Source organism: Patiria miniata, unplaced genomic scaffold (genome assembly GCF_015706575.1).
Source record: "Patiria miniata isolate m_02_andy unplaced genomic scaffold, ASM1570657v1 HiC_scaffold_5, whole genome shotgun sequence".
Taxonomy (NCBI): Eukaryota; Metazoa; Echinodermata; class Asteroidea; order Valvatida; family Asterinidae; genus Patiria; species Patiria miniata.
This window is the reverse complement of record NW_024037072.1, coordinates 30,568,553-30,590,733: the sequence shown is the minus strand read 5'-3', so window position 1 is coordinate 30,590,733 and position 22,181 is coordinate 30,568,553. Positions and strand designations below refer to the sequence as shown.

At 41.6% G+C, this 22,181-nt stretch overlaps 1 protein-coding gene across 1 annotated transcript; it reads left to right on the top strand.

Moving 5' to 3' along the window:
• The first annotated feature begins 6,713 nt into the window (after positions 1 to 6,713).
• LOC119740319 (aarF domain-containing protein kinase 1-like) lies at positions 6,714 to 21,917 on the top strand. The gene is made up of 10 exons (XM_038215584.1): positions 6,714 to 6,839; positions 9,528 to 9,720; positions 10,166 to 10,249; positions 10,801 to 11,004; positions 12,769 to 12,927; positions 16,085 to 16,243; positions 17,369 to 17,485; positions 18,633 to 18,779; positions 19,626 to 19,823; positions 20,653 to 21,917. Exons 2-10 carry the CDS (start codon positions 9,541 to 9,543, stop codon positions 21,019 to 21,021), a joined length of 1,617 nt encoding a protein of 538 aa, XP_038071512.1. The 5' UTR covers positions 6,714 to 6,839; positions 9,528 to 9,540; the 3' UTR covers positions 21,022 to 21,917.
• The last annotated feature ends 264 nt before the right edge of the window (positions 21,918 to 22,181 follow it).

Below are 22,181 nucleotides of genomic sequence, written 5' to 3'. Positions count from 1 at the left end.
CTCAGTTTCTTGGATCCCCCTTTTGTTACACTTGGGAGAATTGTGTGTCAATATAGAAGTAAATCATTATTTTGTTTAGTTAAACCATATTGAAGACCTGAACTTATACTTTAATAGATACAGTGCAGTCATAAAACGGTGTAGGCCTATGCGAGCATGTTGATTGCAATTAAAGAAATGTTCTTCGTAACGAGCAATTCGTGATGATAAGGGCGGATCCAGGGGGGTCAAAAGGGGCCATACCCCCCCCCCCCCCAAAAAAAAAACGAAACCATTTTTTTTTTATGTGACGTCGTAATAAAAGGCAGGCAATGAGTACACCACCATCTTTTCCTCAAAAAAACATCAGCCAAAATTTTTTTCGGGGCCCTTAAGCGGGCCCAAAGCCAAAGCCATAATTTGTTGACCCACTTTTTTTCGGGGGACCAACATTTCTTTGCCCCCCAAAAAAATTGTGTTCTGGATCCGCCCTTGTGTGATGATGTGTCACTCATGTGACTATAATTAGTTCTATATCAGTGGTCATTTCATAAAACAGGGCCTTGGCCTTGGCCTTGGCCTTGAGGGTTAAGCCTTGGCCTTGGCCTCGAGGCTTGAGGGTCAAAGCCTTGGCCTTGGCCTTGGCCTTGAGGGTCAAAGCCTTGGCCTTGGCCTTGGCCTTGAGGGTCAAAGCCTTTGCTCCAACACTGTCTTTATGTACCTGGCATAGTGACGAAAGAGGTGGGACGGATATAGGTGAATACGGCGTCTGATCGCCAGCGACCCATTCGCTGAATGTCCCGTGGAGGGACCCCCAATTCGTAAGCCGTTGTGGCAGCACCTATGCGAAAGGAGTGGGAGCGATAGTGGAAACCCGTTAGCCCACAGAAAGAAAGCGCTTTCTTCAAAATGGCATTAAACTGGTATGCCGTTAGTGGAGTCCCATCAAAATGACAAAATAATGGACCTTGGCAAGGGGGGCGGAGTGCAACATAGGCATGCAGAGCTTGCACTGGGCATAAGTTGGGATCACGTGATGAATTCAGCTGTACCTTTTGTGGGGGGGGCCCGTTTTATTATTTTTACTGTGGTTAAAGGAAACCAAGACGGCAGCTCTTGGAGTTCCCCAGTCATTGAAGTGAATATCTGAAATATGGAGGAGCGAGTCTTGTGTATGATGCTTAGAGTTTGCTGCAAACTCCCCCAAACGCATGAAGCCAAAAAAGGCACTAAGTACTACCGCCTTAAACAAAGAAGACTCGTAACGCGAAAAACACACATGTTGAAATGAGTGAATTGTTTGGGAAAGAAGTGGCAATGACATTGCTAAACGTTTGTCCCCGAAATTATGGTCCCTTCGGCAACCCTCAAGCAGCTTTGAAACCAAAAAATCTTTCGTGGGATCAGGCCATCCATGGATCTTATGATAATAAGCAACGCCGGATAGGTAAGTGGCAATCGTGGTAGGAGCTAAGCCCTGTAAGGATAACCAGGCAATACATTTCCTGATGTCACCCACTGGAGCTGGAAAATCGGTACCTCCCCCCTTATTACACGCTTTAAATTTACAGAAGGAATCCCAGCCAGTAGCATACGCCCTGTGTGTGTGCGAGGAAAAAAGCCATTGACAACAGGCGGTTCATTTCGTCGCCTACCAAATTTGGGGTAGACTGGGCAGCGGAGTCATTGAAGCGGCCGCACGAGGATGAGCTGCTCGAAATCTGTCCGTCTGAAAACGAGACAAAGCATCGGCAATATCATTGGTTGCACCGGGGACATGGACAGCCTTAAACTGGATATTGAATTTCAAACAGTCGACCACAAACATACGCACAAGATACATAATCCTCGGGCAGCGCGACGTTTGTCGGTTTATGATGTGCACCACTGCAATGTTGTCACAGTGAAACATCACCCATTGATTGGCTAGTTCAGGCCCCCAGCAACGAACCGCCATCATGATAGGAAAGAACTCCAAATATGCAATTGAAGGGGAAGCTTGGATCAATTCGGGTTGCCATTTGCCTTGAAACCACATGTTTCCAAAAAATGCCCCAAACCCGATACTGGCCGCTGCGTCAGTGTACAACTGTATTGCTGAATTTGTCTGCCATTCTCTGTCCTGAAATACTGCTCCTCAAACATAAAACCCAAAAGATCGTAATCTCTAGGGGTAACGGGGAGAAGGCGGAAAGCGGATTTGATGTCTGATTTAGCTAACCAGGCACCCTGACCCGCCGACATAGTTAAATCAACTGCCTCATCGAAAGATGCATAGTTGACCTTGCAGTCCGCTTTATCAATGAAGTCATTGATAGAACTGCCCATGGGGAAAGACAAATGATGTATGAGCCGAAAAGAGTTGGGCTCGCGTTTTGGTACGAGGCCTATGGGAGAACACTGTAAGGTAGGGAAAGGTGGATCGTTAACGGGACCGGCTATCCTATTCAAACTGATTTCTTTGGTAAGTTTGTCCTTAACTATGTCAGGCCTGGCCGCCGCTGAAGAAAGGCAGCCCGCCTTGCGACTGTGCCTGGGACCCGTATACTTTAAGGAAAACCCACGTGAAAACCCTTCCTCCAAAAGTTTAGCGTCGTCTGGTTTTGGGTAGCTCATAAGCCACCGGCGCAGCAAAAACAGTTTAATGGGTGTTGGGGGGACGAAAAGAATTCCCAGCTCCTCCGGTCTTTGTCATGCCGGTCTGTTTGGGAACACCTGTATTTTGACCGCTATGCCTACGCCCGAGCTGGGGTGGCACGGTAAGGTCACCGGAGACGTTGGCTGTGGGTTTTTTAGAGGAGGGTTTTTCGCCAAGCATATGGGGAATTCTGCACCAAACTAACTTTACAAGCGGCGGCCCCATGGCCCCCATGAGAACATTTGCTACACTTGTGCCAGTATTTACACGAATGGAAATGGCATCCTTGTGGCCCATTGAATGCAAAACAAATCCCTTGCCCTGACATGGCCGGTTGCCTCGAAAATTTATCATAGGATGATGCGGAAGTAGGTCGCTGCCCATTTGAGCCATATGCCATGGTTGACACCGTAACTGCGGCCGCCACTGTAAGCCACAACTCAGTATCAAGTTCGCCCCAGTTCCGGCTCGGGTTCAACTCCTGCCTGAGCCGAAACTGTTCATCATAATTACGCCACCCGAAATCGGGGAACTGCCGCGCCGCCAGCCGAACTGTCTCTGCATATTTCAGTAGTTCGGCTGCACGGTTTGGATGGCGCACTATAAAAATCGACATGAAAGTATGGAAGGCAGAAGACCACTTGTCGATTGTGTCGATTTTAGTGGTTGGTGAGGAGGCCTTACGAACAACCATGCGGTTGCCCTCCATGGCCAGCGTAAGCTCCCCACCGTCTTCTGCCTTTGTAAAAGTGGCAGCCGCAGATACGGTGTCGGAACAAAGTAATGCAAAATTAACATAGGAACTGTTCCAAATTTGTTCTTTTATGGGCAGGGGAAGTTGGTATCCCAGTGGGGTGTAGACACTGGGAACGATGGGTGGGGCGTCCGCTTGGTGATCGGCGGTACCAACCCCACCCGTCATATCCACCGTGGACTCACCCCTACCCGGTGCGACTGTCTGCTGCCCGGCGGCATCCTCCGGCACGTTCTTGGTAGTGCTTTGGGCTCCATCCATCGGCATGGCTCCCGCTGGTTGTTCGAGGGCTCGCGCTGGCCGTTTCGGCGGCGGGAGGACCCCATCGCCGTCTCGCAATGTTGCTGGCGGCTGCGCTCGACGCTTTGGGCGTGGCATTCTCCTTCTCTGCGATCGTCTTTGGAATCACGATGCTACGAAAGGCCACTCCTGGTCGGGTTCCTCTTCGGGGATGCTCCAGTGAGCCTACAGACGAGCTATTAATATAGATGGTTTTGGCCCACAACCGCTCCGTCGAACAGCCGTGGCTCAATTTTTCCAGGAGGAATTTCAATCGTTGTTGAGACAACCAAGGGTTCAGAAAACAAAGTTATATCGAACCTAAAGCTGATGCGTCCTTTATAGGATATATCCTGAGCACCAAACGAAATATGACTTTCCAGTAGCGGCAACAAACAAAATTTTGGAGACGCATTCAATTAAACCAGTGTTTGTCCGTTGGAGGCTGAGACAAAAGTGACTGCATGCTCGGTTTGCCGCCAAAATTGCGCAACACGGCTTGGTTTGCCGCCAAATGTGCCTTGCCGCCCATTTCTCATTGGCTGAAAATCACCTCATCCTGAATGGAATGCTGCAAACTTTTCTTGCTTGCGCATTGGCTAGAAATCCCGTGCTCTGATTGGTTTATTCTAGCCGTTAGGTATCGTGTATCCCAGCCGTATGTGTGTGGGCTTGTTGCACAAATATGCCATGCAGAGGGACTGCTCGACTATCAGCCATCAAAACAGACCCAGTTGAATCGATATTCCTGCTTATAAACAATTTGATCATTTAAGTGATAAAATTTATTATCACAAAATGTATTAAATGTCGGAGACCGTGGATTGAAGAGTGCGACCTCTATGTTTTGTTCTCAGACAGTTGGACAATTATTATTCATTTATATGCAAATAGCGCATACGTTTTCATTTAATTTGCATAGGTTCTGTAATATACATATTGTCATATGAAACATAAGAACCTTTGACCTCCGTGACTCCCGCGCACGGACGGATCACGGTGTGTATACTTCCGATAAATAATAAGTGCCAACTTTATTTTATAAAAGTCAATATACACGTATAAGGCTTTTGCACCCTGGTCGAAATTCTAATAATTGTATCATTCGGATGTTTTGATGTATACAACTGTCATTAATGTAGGTTATTAACATATTATTTTATGAGGATTTTTCCCACAGTGTATTAAAAAACAAGCTGTTCTGTTTACTTAATGTAACAAAAACTTTCCTCCCTCTCTCTCTCTCTCTCTCTGGAATGCTCACTCCGAACAGGCGGGCGGCCGCAAATTTTGGACGGCTTCACCTAGCCTTGACCAAGGCTATCAGCTTGTTCCCATACGAGGTTGTTCCCGCTACCGCACACCGCGCGCGCCGCGACACAACCAAACCACGAGTTGTACTACATGTATACCGTTCAGCCCCAACTACCCTTGCGTGTGCTTTATGTGCATGTAAGTACGCCCCACACACACTTTCGCAAACAGCCGTTACAGTAAGACGAGGCGGAATATCGTGGAAGTGCGTGTGGCGCGTAAGTACATGCCCACAAAGCACACGCAAGGGTCGTTAAGGCTAACGGTATTATTATTATTATTATTATTATTTATTCGGCCAACAAATGAACAAAAGTACAATGACAAAGCAAATAAAAAGTAAGAAGTAAACAAAAATTGAAAATTGAAAGGTAAGACCAGACAAGACTGAAGAATGCGAGTAGGAATGGGTCGGGGGAGGGGGGAGGGCAGGGAGGATGGACAGTTTGACAGGGGGGAGGAGATAGAGGGACAGAAAACAAAAACAATAAAGTGTACTAAAACACTGTAGTCCTAAGGCCTGCCAACCCATGCTCGAAATGTCTACACAAACATTAAATAGTATTCAATGTAAATATAAATATATAAATGAAAAAAAAAACACCAAAAAACACAAACAAACAAACAAACTAAATCAAAACAAAACAAGAACAAAAACACACACACACACACACAAAACAAATAACAAAAACACAAATTTAGTTAGAACAAAATGGCAAGCAAATGTAATATAATCGAAAGACATCACACGAGTAACAGAGCATGTCTACTAACAATAAGCAAAAACTAACAAATACAACTATTCAAACTGCCCAACAAATAAACTGGAAATGGGTAAATAAACAATACCCCCAATAAAAAAAATATAAACCCAACAAGCAAACTAGTACCCCATCAGACCGACACTTCAATAACCCCACAAAAAAAACCTACAAGCAAACAAAATATAAACAAACACACATCCCCACAACCCAACAAACGAACACCCAAACAACCCAACAAACATATCAGGTGGGCAGAATAGAAAAGTTATCCGAGATCTTGGAAGTGATCAGGACAGACTTCTGTTGAATGAACTTAAAGAGTTAAGTACATGTATAACCGAGTCAACTTGTGATTGTGTTGGGGCGCGCGCGGTGTGCGCCCGGTAGCGGGAACAAGCTCGTATGGCAAAAGCTGATAGCCTTGGTCAAGGCTAATATGTGGCGCCACTTACACCCGAAAATAGATCACATTTTTTTGGGGGGGGGATTTTGTTTTTTTTTAGTCCCACGCTTTTACCTTGGTGATATTATCACCAAGGTAAAATCGTGGGACTAAAAAAAAACAACCCCCTCCCCCAAAAAATGACAACCTCGGGGGGGGGGGGGGGGCTCCCCCGGGTGCGCCACTGTACAAAGGTAAAATAATGAAAACGTGTATTCACAGGGTACGTAGCAGGGATTTTCTAGGAATGAACGCAAGTATAAAACTGTCATTTTGAGACGTGTTTATCCATAATCCCTGGTGACAATAACGTTAACAAATAAACTGGTTTCAGATAACGGAGTTAAAAAGGCTAGGACAAATGAAACAAAGATAAAAAAAAAAAGAATAACAAGTCAAATAAAAAAAAGGAAAAAGGCAAGTGTTTTTTTCCCTTATTGCGTAGAGAAGGAGTTTGCCCCGGTGTTTTTGGCCTCCTGTTATAAAGGAGAAAAACCTGAAGTTGGTGTGATATTCTGAACCAAGAAGTGGTTTACCTTTAACAGCGCCCTCTTGCGATTACGCAATACATAATTGTTGAGCATTTTTCCCACAGTTTCACCATGGAGGAATAAGAAACTTAAAACTATGCAACTTGTGACGTTTCTTGAAGTTTCTTTTAAAATTCATGTAAGTATTATTCTTCATCAGAAGATGGGGCTGTAGAATAGACTAATAGTAATATGGAATCCAATCGAGAATCGAATGAATGTTAGTTCAGTGTGAACGTAGAACCACAGTGCACATGATGTTGTAGCTTGAGCATGTTGAGTAACTCCAGCTGACATGCTTATATTCATTCACACGTAACGCTGGAGGCATAACCTGTTCGTTAGAATGTGGTAGCAAGACGACCCTAAAAAAATGGCCTCTCAAAAATTGTTCATTTTCACCTCTATACCACCCAAGAGTTCATTTACATACCTCATACATCATGTACATTCAGCAGTCATGGCAGTCATTTACGAAGCCTAATGATCGACTTGAAACAGACCATCTTAAAGATTTCGGTGGCATTACATGTGAATGAATATGAGCATGTCAGCTGGAGTTACTCAAGCTAATGATGTTGCATGATTGCCATTTTTGCACGTCATGCAGTACATAACATAGCTCATAGGCCTGTTGTGCGCTTTCTTGAAAATCACGCAATCTTAAGAATGTGCATGCACATTCTTATGATTGCGCAACTGGATCCTTGCGCAATCTTCGCAAAAAAATAACTCTTCCAGATTGAGCGCACATTCTTAAGAATGCGCGACAAGATAAAGGTCTTGTGGATGCCGAGCACCGGCTGCGCTTGGCAAGTCTAGCTGCATCCTTGTTCACTGATTGTTAACAAGGGGTCGTTAACAATTATCACTGATGCAACGCAAGGTCACTTACCTAGGAAAAGATTTAACGATGAAAAGTACTAAGTAGAGTATTCGGTGAACTGGGGAAAAATAAGAGACATAATAATAGTGTACTAGTGGAAAGAATTCTGATTTTTGGGTTATAACAATAATTAAAAGGGGGGGGCGTAAGAATGAAGAATGTGAAGAATGAGAATGAATACTGTGATATACCATAGCGCTAATGCTATTTGCTACTGAAACTGCTATTGTTCACACCCCACCATTACGCCACAGAGCTGAATTGTATCTACTGGTAGTCAAAAGAACAATTTTGGTAGCTTCTGGACATCATTTTTTTTTTGTTATATGCATATGATACATACAGGGACTTGTAACTTGTCTAGCCTAAACAAAGCACTTCCCAGACTAGTTCCCAGTCCTCCGTTATATTGCAAAACTTCCCATAGTGGGCAGAAAAAAAGCAATAATAACAGGTTTAATTTGATTCAAATTATCGTAGTTATACGAGTACAGGAGCATAGCTCATTTTCTTTCCTCATATGAATCATTTCCCCTTTAACCGCTATACATGTACATTTCATTTAACATCATTATGCCGTGCAATGTTTGTTAAGATTGTGCAAAATTCATAAATTGCGCACATGATATTCCTACGCAATCTTAAGAATGAGCGCTCATTCTTCAGATTGCGTGCTCATTCTTAAGAATGCGTGCTCATTCTTAAGAATGCGCACTCATTCTTAAGATTGCGTGATTTTCAAGAAAGCGCACAACAGGCCTAGCTTGAGTAACTCAGTATGCTGCGCTGAACCTTATCACACACTACTAAGGAGGTTCTCAAAAAATAACACCACCTAGAGATGCAGGGGACCAAGTTTTTGTTTTTTGGCATAACTGCTTTACGTAGGCCTATGTGTTTGTATATGTGTACATGATGTACGTCATATATGCGTTAGTAGATAAAAGCCATAAGCATTTTTGAATGAGCGCTGTATGATGTCTGTTCAATAGTGGTTGAATTTCACGGATTTTCAACCCCACAAAATATTTGTGAGTATAATTGAAGCCCCATTACTTCGTCTTTGATATGTGGAAATGCCAGTAGGTGCTTTCAGAGGTATTTTTGTCAAGTATTTTGCGTGATTTTTGTGGTGAACTTTGACACTAAAAAATTGTCACTTTGACAATATTTCCGTTGTGGGACGCTAGTACGACAGACCAACATCCCAAATGTCAAAAAAGGAGTTCTAGCACCCCAGTTAGTGGGACTACAGGGGACCCACAAAAAGCAATAATATTGCATCACCTAAATTTCTTAACTGTTTCGGTTTATTTCGGTTTATTTCGGTTTTTTCAAAAGATGGCTAAACGGACCCGACCCTACATGAAAATGCAAATCCGAAACCGACCCGACCCAACTGAAAAGATGGACAAACCGACCCGACCCGACCCGACCCGAAGTCGGTTTTGGGTCGGGTCGGTTTCGGGTCCGGTTTGCACATCATTATTGTAAAATTGCCCCACAAGCAAGATGGGGCCTACCATGCAACACCTTATTTGGAACGAAAATAGTTATGCGCCTATCAGAATAATTGTGAAGAATACCCCATTGAACATTCAAGGAGGGTATGTTTCAAGTTGAACATTTGCAGAATGCATTTGTAATTTTGAATGGCTTTGAATTAGCTTGGAAAACCCCAGCTCCAATACTCATCAGAAATTTGGCAAATTTCAGACGAGTGTTAGAGCTAGCTCCGATTAATTGCTACAGTGTGCAAAGTGAAAGGGCTGTTCCAAAAAAAAGTCTAGGGTCTACCCCTAGAACTACAGGTACAAAACGTCTTGCCTAAGTATAAATTGTGTACCCCAGACTGGCTCAGAAACTGTGTCATGATCAACCTACACGTAACAGTGTCCCTGTATATTTTGTGGAATTTCTTCCTCACTTTTGACCCAACAGAGGTTGCTCAAACATGCTGATGCGCCCAATCTTGCATTCTCTGGTTCGCCACAGTGGGTACGTTGTACCCGTCTCACTGGTTACCTTGGCAACAGTAGGCTCCTCTGGCGTGTGGCTGAACCAGAACAGTAGGAACCTCCAGTCAAGCTGGTCGTCCTTCGCTCCAGTCAGATTCGGAAGAGCCTTCTTTAGTGTATGTGAACTTTCCAAATCAAAAGCAATATTCTTTTTCGAGAATGTCTGATTTGTTAAAAAAGATTATGAGAAGTCTAGTTTTGTAGATGCAGTGATAAATCAGGATTTGGTGAGGTGGTTTTAAAAGAAAAGCTTTGGGAGTTGCATTTATGAATTTAGTTAGTGTTTATGTAAACCAAAATTCATCTTTGTGAGTTTGTACTTGTTTCCACTGTCATTTTGCCTTTGCGAAGGGTCCTGCCAGGACCAAATGTCAGGCACTCTAATTTTATATTTCAGGTCAATCCAATCAAAGCAGCTTGCAATGCAGTTTTATTCATTTTCATTCTTCGTTGTGATTCTGCTCTGATCAAGAAAAGTGAGGATTTTAAAATACATTATTCAAGTTTCACGTTTGTAATTACTTACATACATATCGATGCTGTCCTCTTTCCTTTGTACAGGCAGCTTCAGTGGCATTGGATTACAAATTCACCTTATTTGGTGTGGACCCAGGATCTGAGAGATACAACAAACTTAAATCAAAAGTGAGCATATGATAACCAAAAAAAAAAACCTGCCAATTTTTTGTGCCATCCAAGTTTGCATTTTACAGTTGTTTTTCAGTTGTAAAATTTGCTTAGAATTATTTGGTGGTGCTTGACACCCCTGAATACATGGAGGTGACCTAACTTGGAAACTTTGCTGAACAGCTCTCTGTTGTTCACGTGAAATTTTGACCCATCTGGTAATACAGCTTTACATTTGTCTATTCATTTGATGGACCTTGCGTCTGGGTGATGTAAATTCAATATTGAATATATTAAATCACCTTCATGCAAATTTCATCTTATGAATAGTTTGTTTGCGGTACCCGCTGCTACATCAGACTCAAACCAGCCAGCTGACCCCAGCAAGGTTGGTGCCTGCACTAGCAGGCAGGAGGTCATGGGTTTGAGTCCCACCCGAGCAATCACTTGGGACAACACCAAGTATACAGTGTTTATAAAAAATACGTCGGTGAAGGGCAAAACCCAATATTGAAGTTACATACATGTCAGCAGGCATCCAACATTGCTATTGTTGTTGTCAATACCAGGTACATCTAAGATCAGCTCAAAGACTTTATCGTCTCTGCTGCAAGAACGGTGGTGTCTTCATCAAAGCAGGACAGCATGTGGGAGCACTGGACTATCTCCTCCCTAAGGAGTATGTGGAGACAATGAAGGTGCTTCACAATGATGCCCCATGCAGCGAGCTTGAAGACATCAAAAAAGTCATAGAAGAAGACCTCAAATGCAAGGCAAGTGTCATTGAACCATAATTACATAAATCCTATCCTGCCTGAATTCTCCAAAATCCTTCAGTCTGCAGGAACCCGGTGGCACATTCTCTTGTACTTTTAAGTGTGGACCGTTTGACACCTGTGGTTTGTATACGTTTCTCACAGTGCTTGGGACCGAGTTCGTCCACGCTACCATGGTCACCTGACCAGAAGTCCTGATCTAATTGGTCAATGCTATTGAAACGGTACTGCCTCGGACAACTGCCCCGGCGAGTAGCGGCGAACAGCCTAGCCTCTACGGTCGGGTACGCAGATCCGTTTTGGCGGAGATTTACCGCCAGGCCCGCAGCAGACTACCAAAAACAACACCCTATGACGCACTCACTCCACTCACTGGGCTGACAGACGGGGGGATATCTCGGGGGAGGAATGGGACACTGGACACTGATTTGCGCCTTCCCTTAGCTTTGGTGATTTATTCCTCATTCCAGTTTCAGCCTACCTAGGTGCCTCGCCTACGTGATCTTATACTAAATCACTTCCTTATAAACTACAGAGATTACTTAATTATCTGGATTACGATGCAGGAATCATTTGTCAATTACACTCACACAAAGTATGAGGCTCCCTCCACTGGGACTATAGATGATTGGTTATTGGTTGATGTGGGAGATTAGAACTGTGCAAGAACCCTTCACAAGACCGCGCTCGGGTTACGGCCACAGCAGAAAGAGTGAAGCTGAGCCCGCGGCTGCTTGTATACACTGGCGCTATTGGCTGGTGCCCCCATAAACCTGGGTGAGTGCACGCGCACCCCGCTGGCTACCAGTAAAGAACTAAAGTGTGCCCTCTATAAAATGCATTGCGCTACACTATGTATGATTGACAGGCAGGAAGAGATACTAAAGGGCCCCAAGTCCTATGTAATATAACACAGCATCTCTACCTTATTCAAGTGCACAAAATCCTCCAAAATCTCCTGGTGGATTTTAACGGATGTTGGGAAGGGGATTAAGGCCAAAGCTTTAAAGGGATCATTCCTAAGGCTGAGAGAGAAAAAAAGAGTAATTTTTGGTCCGGCTTTTTTTTTTAATGAAGGAGGCAGATTTTTTTTTCCATGATGGATGATTTTCCAAGATGGATTCTTCAATTTTCTTGACTATTTTGCTGATGCAAAATTGTGTCCAGAAGTGCCATAACCCTTTCTACATGAAAAAAACAATATACATGTATGTGCAAAATATATTACAAATGTATGAATTGAAAAAGGGAAAAAAAAGGGCGGCCGGAAAAAAAGGAAGCGGGTGGGGATGAGAAACTGGGGTTTTTTTTACATGGCCTAGTTTTCTAGTTTTCAAAAGACTGTCACTGAGGGGTTAAACGCTCTTAATTTTAGCTTCAAGTTTTCTTGGATAGCTGTGTAATATGCTGGCTAATATAACTCAATATGCTGGCTGATAAAGTTTACGATTACGATTATTCAGAACATTTATTTCCATACCTTCAAAAATATAAATGATACAATTATGAAAAACACTAAATGTAACAATGTGACACAGAAGAAAAGTGAAAACATTAATAAACAATTAAATAGAAATATATAACTGCATATATAAATAGAAATCGAATGAAATATACAAGATGAAATATGGATAAAGGTTTGGAGGCATTTTCAAGAAGCCGACTGATGGGAAGAATGAGGAAAAGGGTCGTGGAAGTAAGTTGTTAGTAAACTTGTACATAAATATAGCAGTTATGAATCTTAACGTTTTTATTTGCTAGGTAGATGACGTGTTCCTGGACTTCTCTGATAAGCCAATAGGCACTGCCTCCCTGGCCCAGGTGCACCGTGCTAAACTCCAGGATGGGAGGTCAGTAGCGGTCAAAGTTCAACATCCATATGTCAAGGCTTACTCAGACGTCGACATGAAAACCATTGATGTAAGTTTTTAAATCTGAGATATTTCATGCCCGGACCTTGAACACCCTGGGCATTTCTGCCAGGAACAGGTTTCCCGCAGACAAGGGGTACTTTTCCAATGTCCAGTGGATACTGGCCAACTTTTGCCCAGGACCTGTCTAAAGTTCAATGCCCACGGAGTGAGTCGGTAAAACAGCAAAGACAAGCTATGAATCTTGGCATTGAACGAAGGTCACACTGCAAAGGCACACACACACGCACTGTGTGTCATTTGTTTAGGCTAGCATTCACACACTGGACTCCATTTTGAATTCCGTTTTTAATGAAAGTCATTGTAGACACCATGGACACCATTAGACTGTATATATCCTCACTTTGCATGCACACAACCACTGCAGTACGTAAAACAGCAGACGGTGGACTGTACTTCACCGAAAGAGAGAGAGAGAGAGACATTTTAATGTATTCTACAACAAGGCATGTTATTTACTGATACCAGGGAACAGTATTTCATAATGATACGTTATGACAATCATGGATATGGGTCATTCCATGTCAGACCAACGCACTTTTTTACCTCATGTCTTCCGATTTTGATAAAAATTGCTGTGCTTGTAGGTCCTAATGAGCAATGAATACACACCAATTTTTAGCCCGATCCGACCTACCATGTGGTCAGGGCAGAAGCCACAAAAAAATGGCATTTTTAGAGTAAAATACCACCCTTTTGGTATAAATATATCAAAACTATGGCAATTTTCATCAAATATATGTGAATTTGGTATTAAAATAATAAGGATTGCATGCTCAAATCACTTCTTTTGTCAAAATTAAATTTTATGAAAAGTAGGTCACGTGACCTTTAATATGCTATCGTGACCTTTGACCCAATTTTTGTAATAATGAATCATTCCGAAAATCAACGAAATAAAAATAACTTGCTAGAGCATGTCTTCTTCTATCAGAATCTACTAAAAATCAGTTGGGGTCTTCAAAATTTACAACTTTACGACTACTTTTGTACAGTTGGTAGGTTACAAATGAGTCAATTTATAGACTTTACATAAGAAATACACCAACACAACTTACTATTCTGTTTCTTAAGTTACTAACATTTAATTTTAGTAACTTAAGAAACAGAATAGTAAGTGGTGTATTTCAAATTAATTTAGATTTTTATGTATAAAGTACAAAGCCAGGAAAAACAAAATTCTACCTTCTGATTCCAAAGAAACTGTCTAATCAGAATATCTGGACCCGGAAGTGTGCTAACTACTAACAGTAACCAGGCCTTCACCCAGTACAGCGGACTCACGTCCAGGTGAAATTCATCTCAAAGGAACAAAATGCCAAGTCTGTGAGAGTCATTAAAGTTCAAGAAGCACAGTGATGAATGAGTAAGGTAACTTTGATTGTAATATTAAGTATTATCTTCAAGCAAACTTGAATCCTAGACCCTGATTAGTCCATCTATAGCAACAACTATGTGATTTTATATAATATTGCACAGCTATATTGCACCCCAGATATTAAAAATGTACGTGTACATATGTTGTGTTATTTCCTGCAGAACGGACCAATACACTTCATGTATGCACGTACATCTTCACTGCGTTTGATTTGTTTTGTACGCATTTGATATCAAGTTTGCTTGAAGATAAATTGGTTATAAATCCCACTTGCGCTCGTGGAACACGGAATTATGTAGTGCATCGAGTGGCATATGGGTCACAGCATCATTGCATTATTTCATATTCCAAGCGCGCTTGTGGGATAACTAATTATCAGTGGCACCCAGGAGGGGGGGGGGGGGGGGGGGCTTGAACCCACCCCCAACATTGTCAATTTGTTTGTTTGATTTTAGGCTAGTTTTTGTTGGTCCAATCTTTTACAGAAATTTGAACAAAAAACGATTTATGACCCCCCGTCCCCCCCCCCCCCCCCACCAAAAGCCAAATCCTGGGTGCGCCACTGCTGATAATTTACACTATGAGTCTGGTTAGACCTCATCAGCCCTCAGAATGAGAAATTCACAAACCAAGATATATTTTAGTAACTTTAGAAACAGAATAGTAAGTTGTGTTGGTGTATTTCTTATGTAAAGTCTATAAATTGACTCATTTGTAACCTACCAACTGTACAAAAATAGTCATAAAGTTGTAAATTTTGAAGACCCCAACTGATTTTTAGTAGATTCTGATAGAGAGAGACATGCTCTAGCAAGTTATTTTTATTTCGTTGATTTTCGGAATGATACATTATTACAAAAAATGGATCAAAGGTCACGATAGCATATTTAAGGTCATGTGACCTACTTTTCACAAAATTTAATTTTGACAAAAGAAGTGATTTGAGCATGCAATCCTTATTATTTTAATAACAAATTCACATATATTCGATGAAAATTGCCACAGTTTTGACATATTTATACCAAAAGGGTGGTATTTTACTCTAAAAATGCCATTTTTTTTGTGGCTTCTGCCCTGACCACATAATAGGTCGGATCGGGCTAAAAATTGGTGTGTATTCATTGCTCATTAGGACCTACAAGCACAGCAATTTTTATCAAAATCGGAAGACATGAGGTAAAAAAGTGCGTTGGTCTGACATGGAATGACCCATATAGGACTGCCCATTGCACCAACTTGTATTTATACCCAACTCAGTTACATTTGCCACAGTCTTGGTAAACGTTTCCCAAGTCAAAAATCCAAATGTGGACATTGGTAAGATTTTACCCATGCGGTTTTTACCATCGTCTCGGTAAAATGTTATTGAACCAAGTGTTGTTTACATACCGTGCACTTGGTATTTACCTACATACTTTGTGTTTATGTTCTTGGTGTGAACTTGGTGTTTCTTTGTGTTTTTATGAGAGCTACCCTATGGGTTACTTGCACAAAGGGAACAATGGTACCCTATAAGTCGGCCTTTGTGAAACGGTACCCAGAAGGGAAATTCTAAACAAGAGGGATAAAGGGAGAACAATGCAAGTACCCTGTATGTACAACTGGGCGTTTACATAGTACGTAGTTGGAATGTACCAGCAGAGAATTGTATGGTAACTAACGCTGCCTCTCAGAGATGCGTATCCATGGGAAACACTGCACCATTCTCAGATCATCATCTGCAGATTAGATCAAGCTCATTGTAATAATGCGACACTATTTCTCCCAGTTTCTCCTGCATGCCGCAGCCCGTCTCTTCCCGGAGTTTGAGTTGCTGTGGCTGAGTGAAGAGATGCAGGAGAAACTTCCCATTGAGCTGGACTTCTTGCAGGAAGGACGGAATGCTGAGAAAGCTGCTCGGCTGCTGGGACACTTCAAATTCCTCAAAGTATGTAACATTCACTTCTTAACCCCTTAAGCACGGGTTATAATGGGGACATTCCTCCACACATAGAGCAAGTGGCCCGCATGACTGCACAGCCTTTGTGTGGTAGCGGGACTGCACAAAGGCAGCAGCTGTGGAACTACCCACTAGCTGTGTGCCACAGCATACCACAGCTGGCAACTGCATTCCAATGAGGATTAGCGGCCGCGGCCATGACCGCTTCCCGGGCCCATGGGGTTAAAGGACGTTTCAGTCTAGTCTATTGCCTACCCGTGTTGAAATCAACATTGGGCCCACCGTGAGTGGAGCTGGTCCATTCCAACGCAGGTTGACAAGCTATAGTGTTCATGCTTGCATTAGATTGTAGACGTGTTGGCTGTGGATTTGGATTCTTTTCCCGGGTATAGAGCCTTTAAACACTGGTTCCTACCGAGGTGACATTTCATACATGTAGGGGTGTGACCAAGGTCCAACACAGAGATATGAATTTGGATATGTGAAGGGGCTTTAAACGTTTGTCTTGCACAGTTGTGTAGGAGCAGGGATAGGCTTGGACTGGGTGTCATGGAGCTGCTCCAACCAGAAAATATTGCTCCGAATGTTTATGTGGTCAGTAAAACTCGGTCGAGAAACAGTCACAAGAGATGTGTTGTTTTTAAGGGTAGGCTTTATTTGTTAAGCAAGTATTTCTTGTGCTTAGTAGAATCTGTTGCTTCATATCAACTCCCTGATAAGTTAAAACTTTTTTTTTTTTTATAAATGACGGTGAATTGGCTCTGAGCTATAAAACGTTAACAAAAATTGGTCAAAAAGATCGAAGAACAAAGGATGTGTGTTTCTCAAGAGATGGGGTTTGCAGTAGCACCATGTAGTCAAATCTCTTGTGTGACTGTGTGGTCCTGAAACGAACCAGTTTCGTAACTCAGCGTTTCGAACAGTGTGTACTGTCTGGTTACAAGAGACTGAGACTGTTTCTAGATACATTGTATTTTAACATTTGGATTATAACTTAAATATCAGCAATTGAAATTTAAGCGGAAACTTAAATTGTGCCTGCATCGTGGAAACCTCTTCAGCTACAACTAATGGGTTGATGATGAGGCTGTGTTACATTTATATTGTTCTCAGGTTCCCAAAGTCTATTGGGATCTGTCCACGACCAGAGTGCTTACAATGGAATACTGTCAAGGAGGACGTGTGGACGACGCTAAATATATGAAACAACATGACATCGACGTTAATAAGGTGAGGCATTGTGGGTAAGATAATGAGCGTCAGACAACATGGAACAATCCAAATGGCTCGTGGTGGTCGCCAGATTGGTCAAAATTGATTTTGTTGGTTCTGGTGGATTGTACTACTAAAAGCAGTGTTTGAGCCACAAGACTGCTCAATATAGGTCCAGTCACAAGATAACATGGCATGAACAGTAACAAAGGAATGTCTTTAACAGCTAATCTGAATATATATAAATTGTGCCTGGATGTAGGAACGGACAACTTGTAATTGACTTGTGTTTGACTTATGATTGACTTGTGATGGACTTGTGTTTGACTTGTGGTTGAATTGTGATTGACTTGTGATTGACTTGTGATTGGCTTGTGATGGACTTGTGATTGACTTGTGATGGACTTTTGATAGACTTGTGATGGATGTGTGTTTGACTTGTGATTGACTGTGTTTGACTTGTGATGGACTTGTGTTTGACTTGTGATGGACTTGTGATGGACTTGTGTTTGACTTGTGGTTGAATTGTGATTGACTTGTGATTGACTTGTGATGGACTTGTGATGGCTTGTGATTGACTTGTGATTGACTCGTGATTGACTCGTGATTGACTCGTGGTTGACTTGTGATTGACTTGTGATTGACTTGTGATTGACTTGGAATTGACTTGCGATTGGCTTGTGATGGACTTGTGATAGACTTGTGATGGACTTGTGATGGACTTGTGATTGACTTGCGATTGGCTAGCGATGGACTTTTGATTGACTTGCGATTGGTTTGTGATTGACTTGTGATTGACTTGTGATTGACTTGTGATGAACTTGTGATTGACTTGTGATGGACTTTTGATTGACTTGTGATGGACTTGTGATTGACTTGTGATGGACTTGTGATGGACTTGTGATGAACTTGTGATGGACTTGTGATGGACTTGTGATTGACTTGTGATGGACTCGTGATTGACTCGTGGTTGACTTGTAATTGACTTGTGATTGACTTGCGATTGGCTTGCGATGGACTTGTGATGGACTTGTGATGGACTTGTGATGGACTTGTGATTGACTTGTGATGGACTATAAGGCCCCTAGGCAGTTACATCACCAGTTGTCCTTGACTGAACTTGCACCATGCGTGATGAGGTTTTGTTATTCTTCCTGTTTGACAGGTGACGCAAACTCTAGGCAAGATGTACAGTGAGATGATCTTTGTTCATGGCTTTGTGCACTGTGATCCCCATCCAGGCAACGTGCTGGTTAGAAAGACTTCCAACAGTCATCCTGAAATTGTCCTGCTGGATCATGGGCTTTACCAGGTTGGTTTTTATGTGTTCTACTTAGGAAGACTTGGCTAATACAAAGCATTAACCGAGTTTGACTGTCACAGTGCCTACAAGAAATATAATCTGACTGTTTCGCCAAATTACAAATGGATTTACAAAATTAATTCTATAATAAGATAAAAAATGTTCAGACTTAAAAGTGAATAAAGTGAAAATTGTTAAATAAATTCTGAATTGTTAAAAAATACCATCTGTATAAAAACAAAAACTTAGAGTTTGGTTTACAAATATGCACATCTTTTTAATGGAGTCTGTATAAGAATTCTCATACAAAATTAAATTGCAAGAATTTAATGAGTAAAACTAATTTCAGTTAAAAAGATGAAGAAATATATACAAAAATATAGGCCCATAGAGGCAAACCATTATTGCTCTTACTGCCATTGACAGGTTTATTTTAGACCAAATTTCATTTCAAGAATAAAAATTAAAGTGGTAAACTAAACTTTCAAGGACTTGTTAGAATAGTACAATATTTTTGAAATTTTTGAAAAATTTTTGAGATTTTGCTCGGTCATATTGATAGCCCCAGGAAATATTGGAGATGGAGAGCTAGATGCAGGCATGCAGCTTATCCTCGGATCAGCTGATTTCCTAATTTGTCCTTTCAAACTTATGCCGTTAAATATTGAGAAAATACTGTAAAGCCTGTATTTTTGTTACATGTACTTCCTATTTGCATGCTTGTAGACAAAGGAGTTCCCCCAAAATACCACATTACTGGAAAACCACAGCACCCCACATTTCTATCTTAGTGTTTTCTAGTAATCTGCCAGTTTGTTACCGTTATTAATTGTATGCATGTTACTTCGTTCACAGACGTTAACAGATGAGTTTCGGATGAATTATGCCAATTTCTGGCAGTCCATTATAGCAGCAGACATTGAGGGAATCAAGACATACAGTGAAGCATTAGGGGCCGGGGACATGTACGCCTTGTTTGCTTGCATGTTGACGGCCAGGAGTTGGGATTCTGTCGCCACAGGAATCGACAGAGTCGCTCCGTCTAGTGAAGAGGTGAGGAGTAAAGGCTGTTGTAGATGAGTCCGTCACAAGTCTGGTCATAATTACAAGTATGTCACAAGTCTGGTTACAAGTAGTAGGGGATGAACAATAACAAAGGAATGCTTTTGTCACAGTTCATTTGAATAGCTTGTGACTTGACTTGGGACTGAAAGATTTGTGATTGACTTGTGATGGACTACTATAAAATCATCATCATCTAGCGGTCGCAACCGAGATCCCGTTCACAACGCCACGCCAGGTGTTTTTATCCCTCATTATGTACGGAAGGTCTTCCATTTCACATTGGGTGTCTCTGCCAATCACATCAATGTAGTAGGGTCTTCGTCCCCTATAGGGCATGGAAGTCTCCAACATAATACATCAGATATCACCTGGTCTACAGCATGGTAGCAGTGGCCAGCAAAGCAAACTCGTCGTTGTGCAACAATAGCAAAGATAGGTCGAATGTCTCTTAAATGTAAATCTGTTCTTTAGTCTTGTGCTCACGCCATGACAAAAACTGTAAAAAAAGAACTTTGAAGCCTTCTGAAACATTGTTCGTTTTTAAGGAACTTTCCTGCAGAAGCCACTGTTTGAGATATTGTATCCTAGATTCTAATCACTTCTTAATGTTAGTAAAAAAAAATCAGTAGCCCGCTGGTCTATTTTGATAGATCAATTTACCTCTGGTCGTGACAAGTCAATCTCAAGTCACCCAACTGCAGGTCCAGTGTCTTGCTCAAGACCGTCAGTCAGAAGACAATAGTTTAGCCCTTCAGGTCTTGCACAAAATCAAAACTTTTATTTGTATTGCCTAAGACATTTCTTTTTTCCAAACCAGGATGAAGAAATCCAGAAGAATGTAGCCATGTACATCCCTCAGATCTCCAGCATCTTGAACAGCATCCCACGACAGATGCTACTCCTCCTCAAGACGAATGATCTGCTCCGTGGCATCGAGTTCTCTCTCAAGATTCGCAAGAGTGCCAGCTCCTTCATCAACATGTCTCGCTGCTGTGTGCGTGCCTTGGCTGAGCATGACCGCAGACTGTGCAACGGTTGGGTGTGTCGCACACAGGTCATGCTGCGCCAGCAAGCCAGACTTCTGGCTATCAGCGTCTATGAGATGTACCTGTGGCTGATAACGACGACTCCCTACACCTGGCTGGCAAGAACATTTATGTCAAGAATCAGTTTACTGTCGCTATGATGGGTGTGGATCGTTTGATTGACCTACCCTTTCAATATCAAGAAACTATGCTTGTACTTCTGTGCAATTTGATGCTATGTTTTGTAGCAAGTCATGATCACAAGGTTGGTGTCATTTCCATCTCATGGATTTCTCCATTGGTCAGTGGATTTTAGTCTTTCTTCCAGACACAGCTCCATACTTTCTTCATTCATATACATCTGACAGACCAGTCTTTTAACTCACCTATACAGATCAAGATAGAAGCAGTAAGAAAAGTCAAACTATTTAATATTTATTGTTTTATTGACTTGTTTACTTTTTTTACGTGGATATAGCAGCCAGTTGATCCATACAAAGTTGATGTCTTCAAGTCACTACCTCTGTGAGCATGCACAAAATATGATTAGACAAGTGGTATCAATTTTTGTTATTATGTTGGAGATCACCATTAATTCAGTGTTAACTAATAACCGCACAATTATGGTTAACTTTTAGCCAATCCGAATAGATGATACGTGTGCTGTTTGTAAACATGGAATTAGTTGGGTTTAAACTTATTGGAAATGCTGCCAATTTTTTTAATACATGTATGCAGTTTTGATTAAGCATTTTAAAGGTACATATACATGAAGCATTAACTTATACATAGTTTCTGTCTGTTAATGTGAACAAAGATTTAAGCTGATTTTAAAGAGTTGGAAAGTTAAAAAGGCTGAGAAATATTTAGAAATTAATATTTATAAATGATTGTGTGTAGTGAACTATGCAGGACAGTTGAGGCAATTGAGTAATCAAATTTAAGTGAATCTACTTCTAGTACGTACCAAAAGTATATTTCAACAGGTATTAAATTTTGCAGTAAGCAAAGGTATTTATCAATTTTGGTTTTAAAAATAAAGTCACACAGCAAATTTCTTGGCATTTTTAGTATTAAATTTTGTTCTGTATTTGTTCATTTTGCTCAGTGAGTAATTAAGTAAAAAATGTAGGTATATGTTTTCAGTGTAATATGTTTCACTCTACAAAAACTGATTTATGACACAGTCCTATTCTTATATAGAGTCAGTTTCTCCATCCATGTGTGATTCTGGATGGAATTGAGCCTGGTTACAAAATAACAATCGGGGGGAGGGAGATCTGATTTTTACAGAATAATACAATTTATTTTTTTAATGTGG

Excerpts from the sequence above, each read along its gene's own strand:
- LOC119740319 (XM_038215584.1), top strand. The coding sequence starts at position 9,541 with ATGCTGATGCGCCCAATCTTGCATTCTCTGGTTCGCCACAGTGGGTAC. Across the intron at positions 9,721-10,165 it reads TCGGAAGAGCCTTCTTTAGT|GCAGCTTCAGTGGCATTGGA; the intron begins GTATGTGAACTT and ends TCCTTTGTACAG. Across the intron at positions 10,250-10,800 it reads ACAACAAACTTAAATCAAAA|GTACATCTAAGATCAGCTCA; the intron begins GTGAGCATATGA and ends TGTCAATACCAG.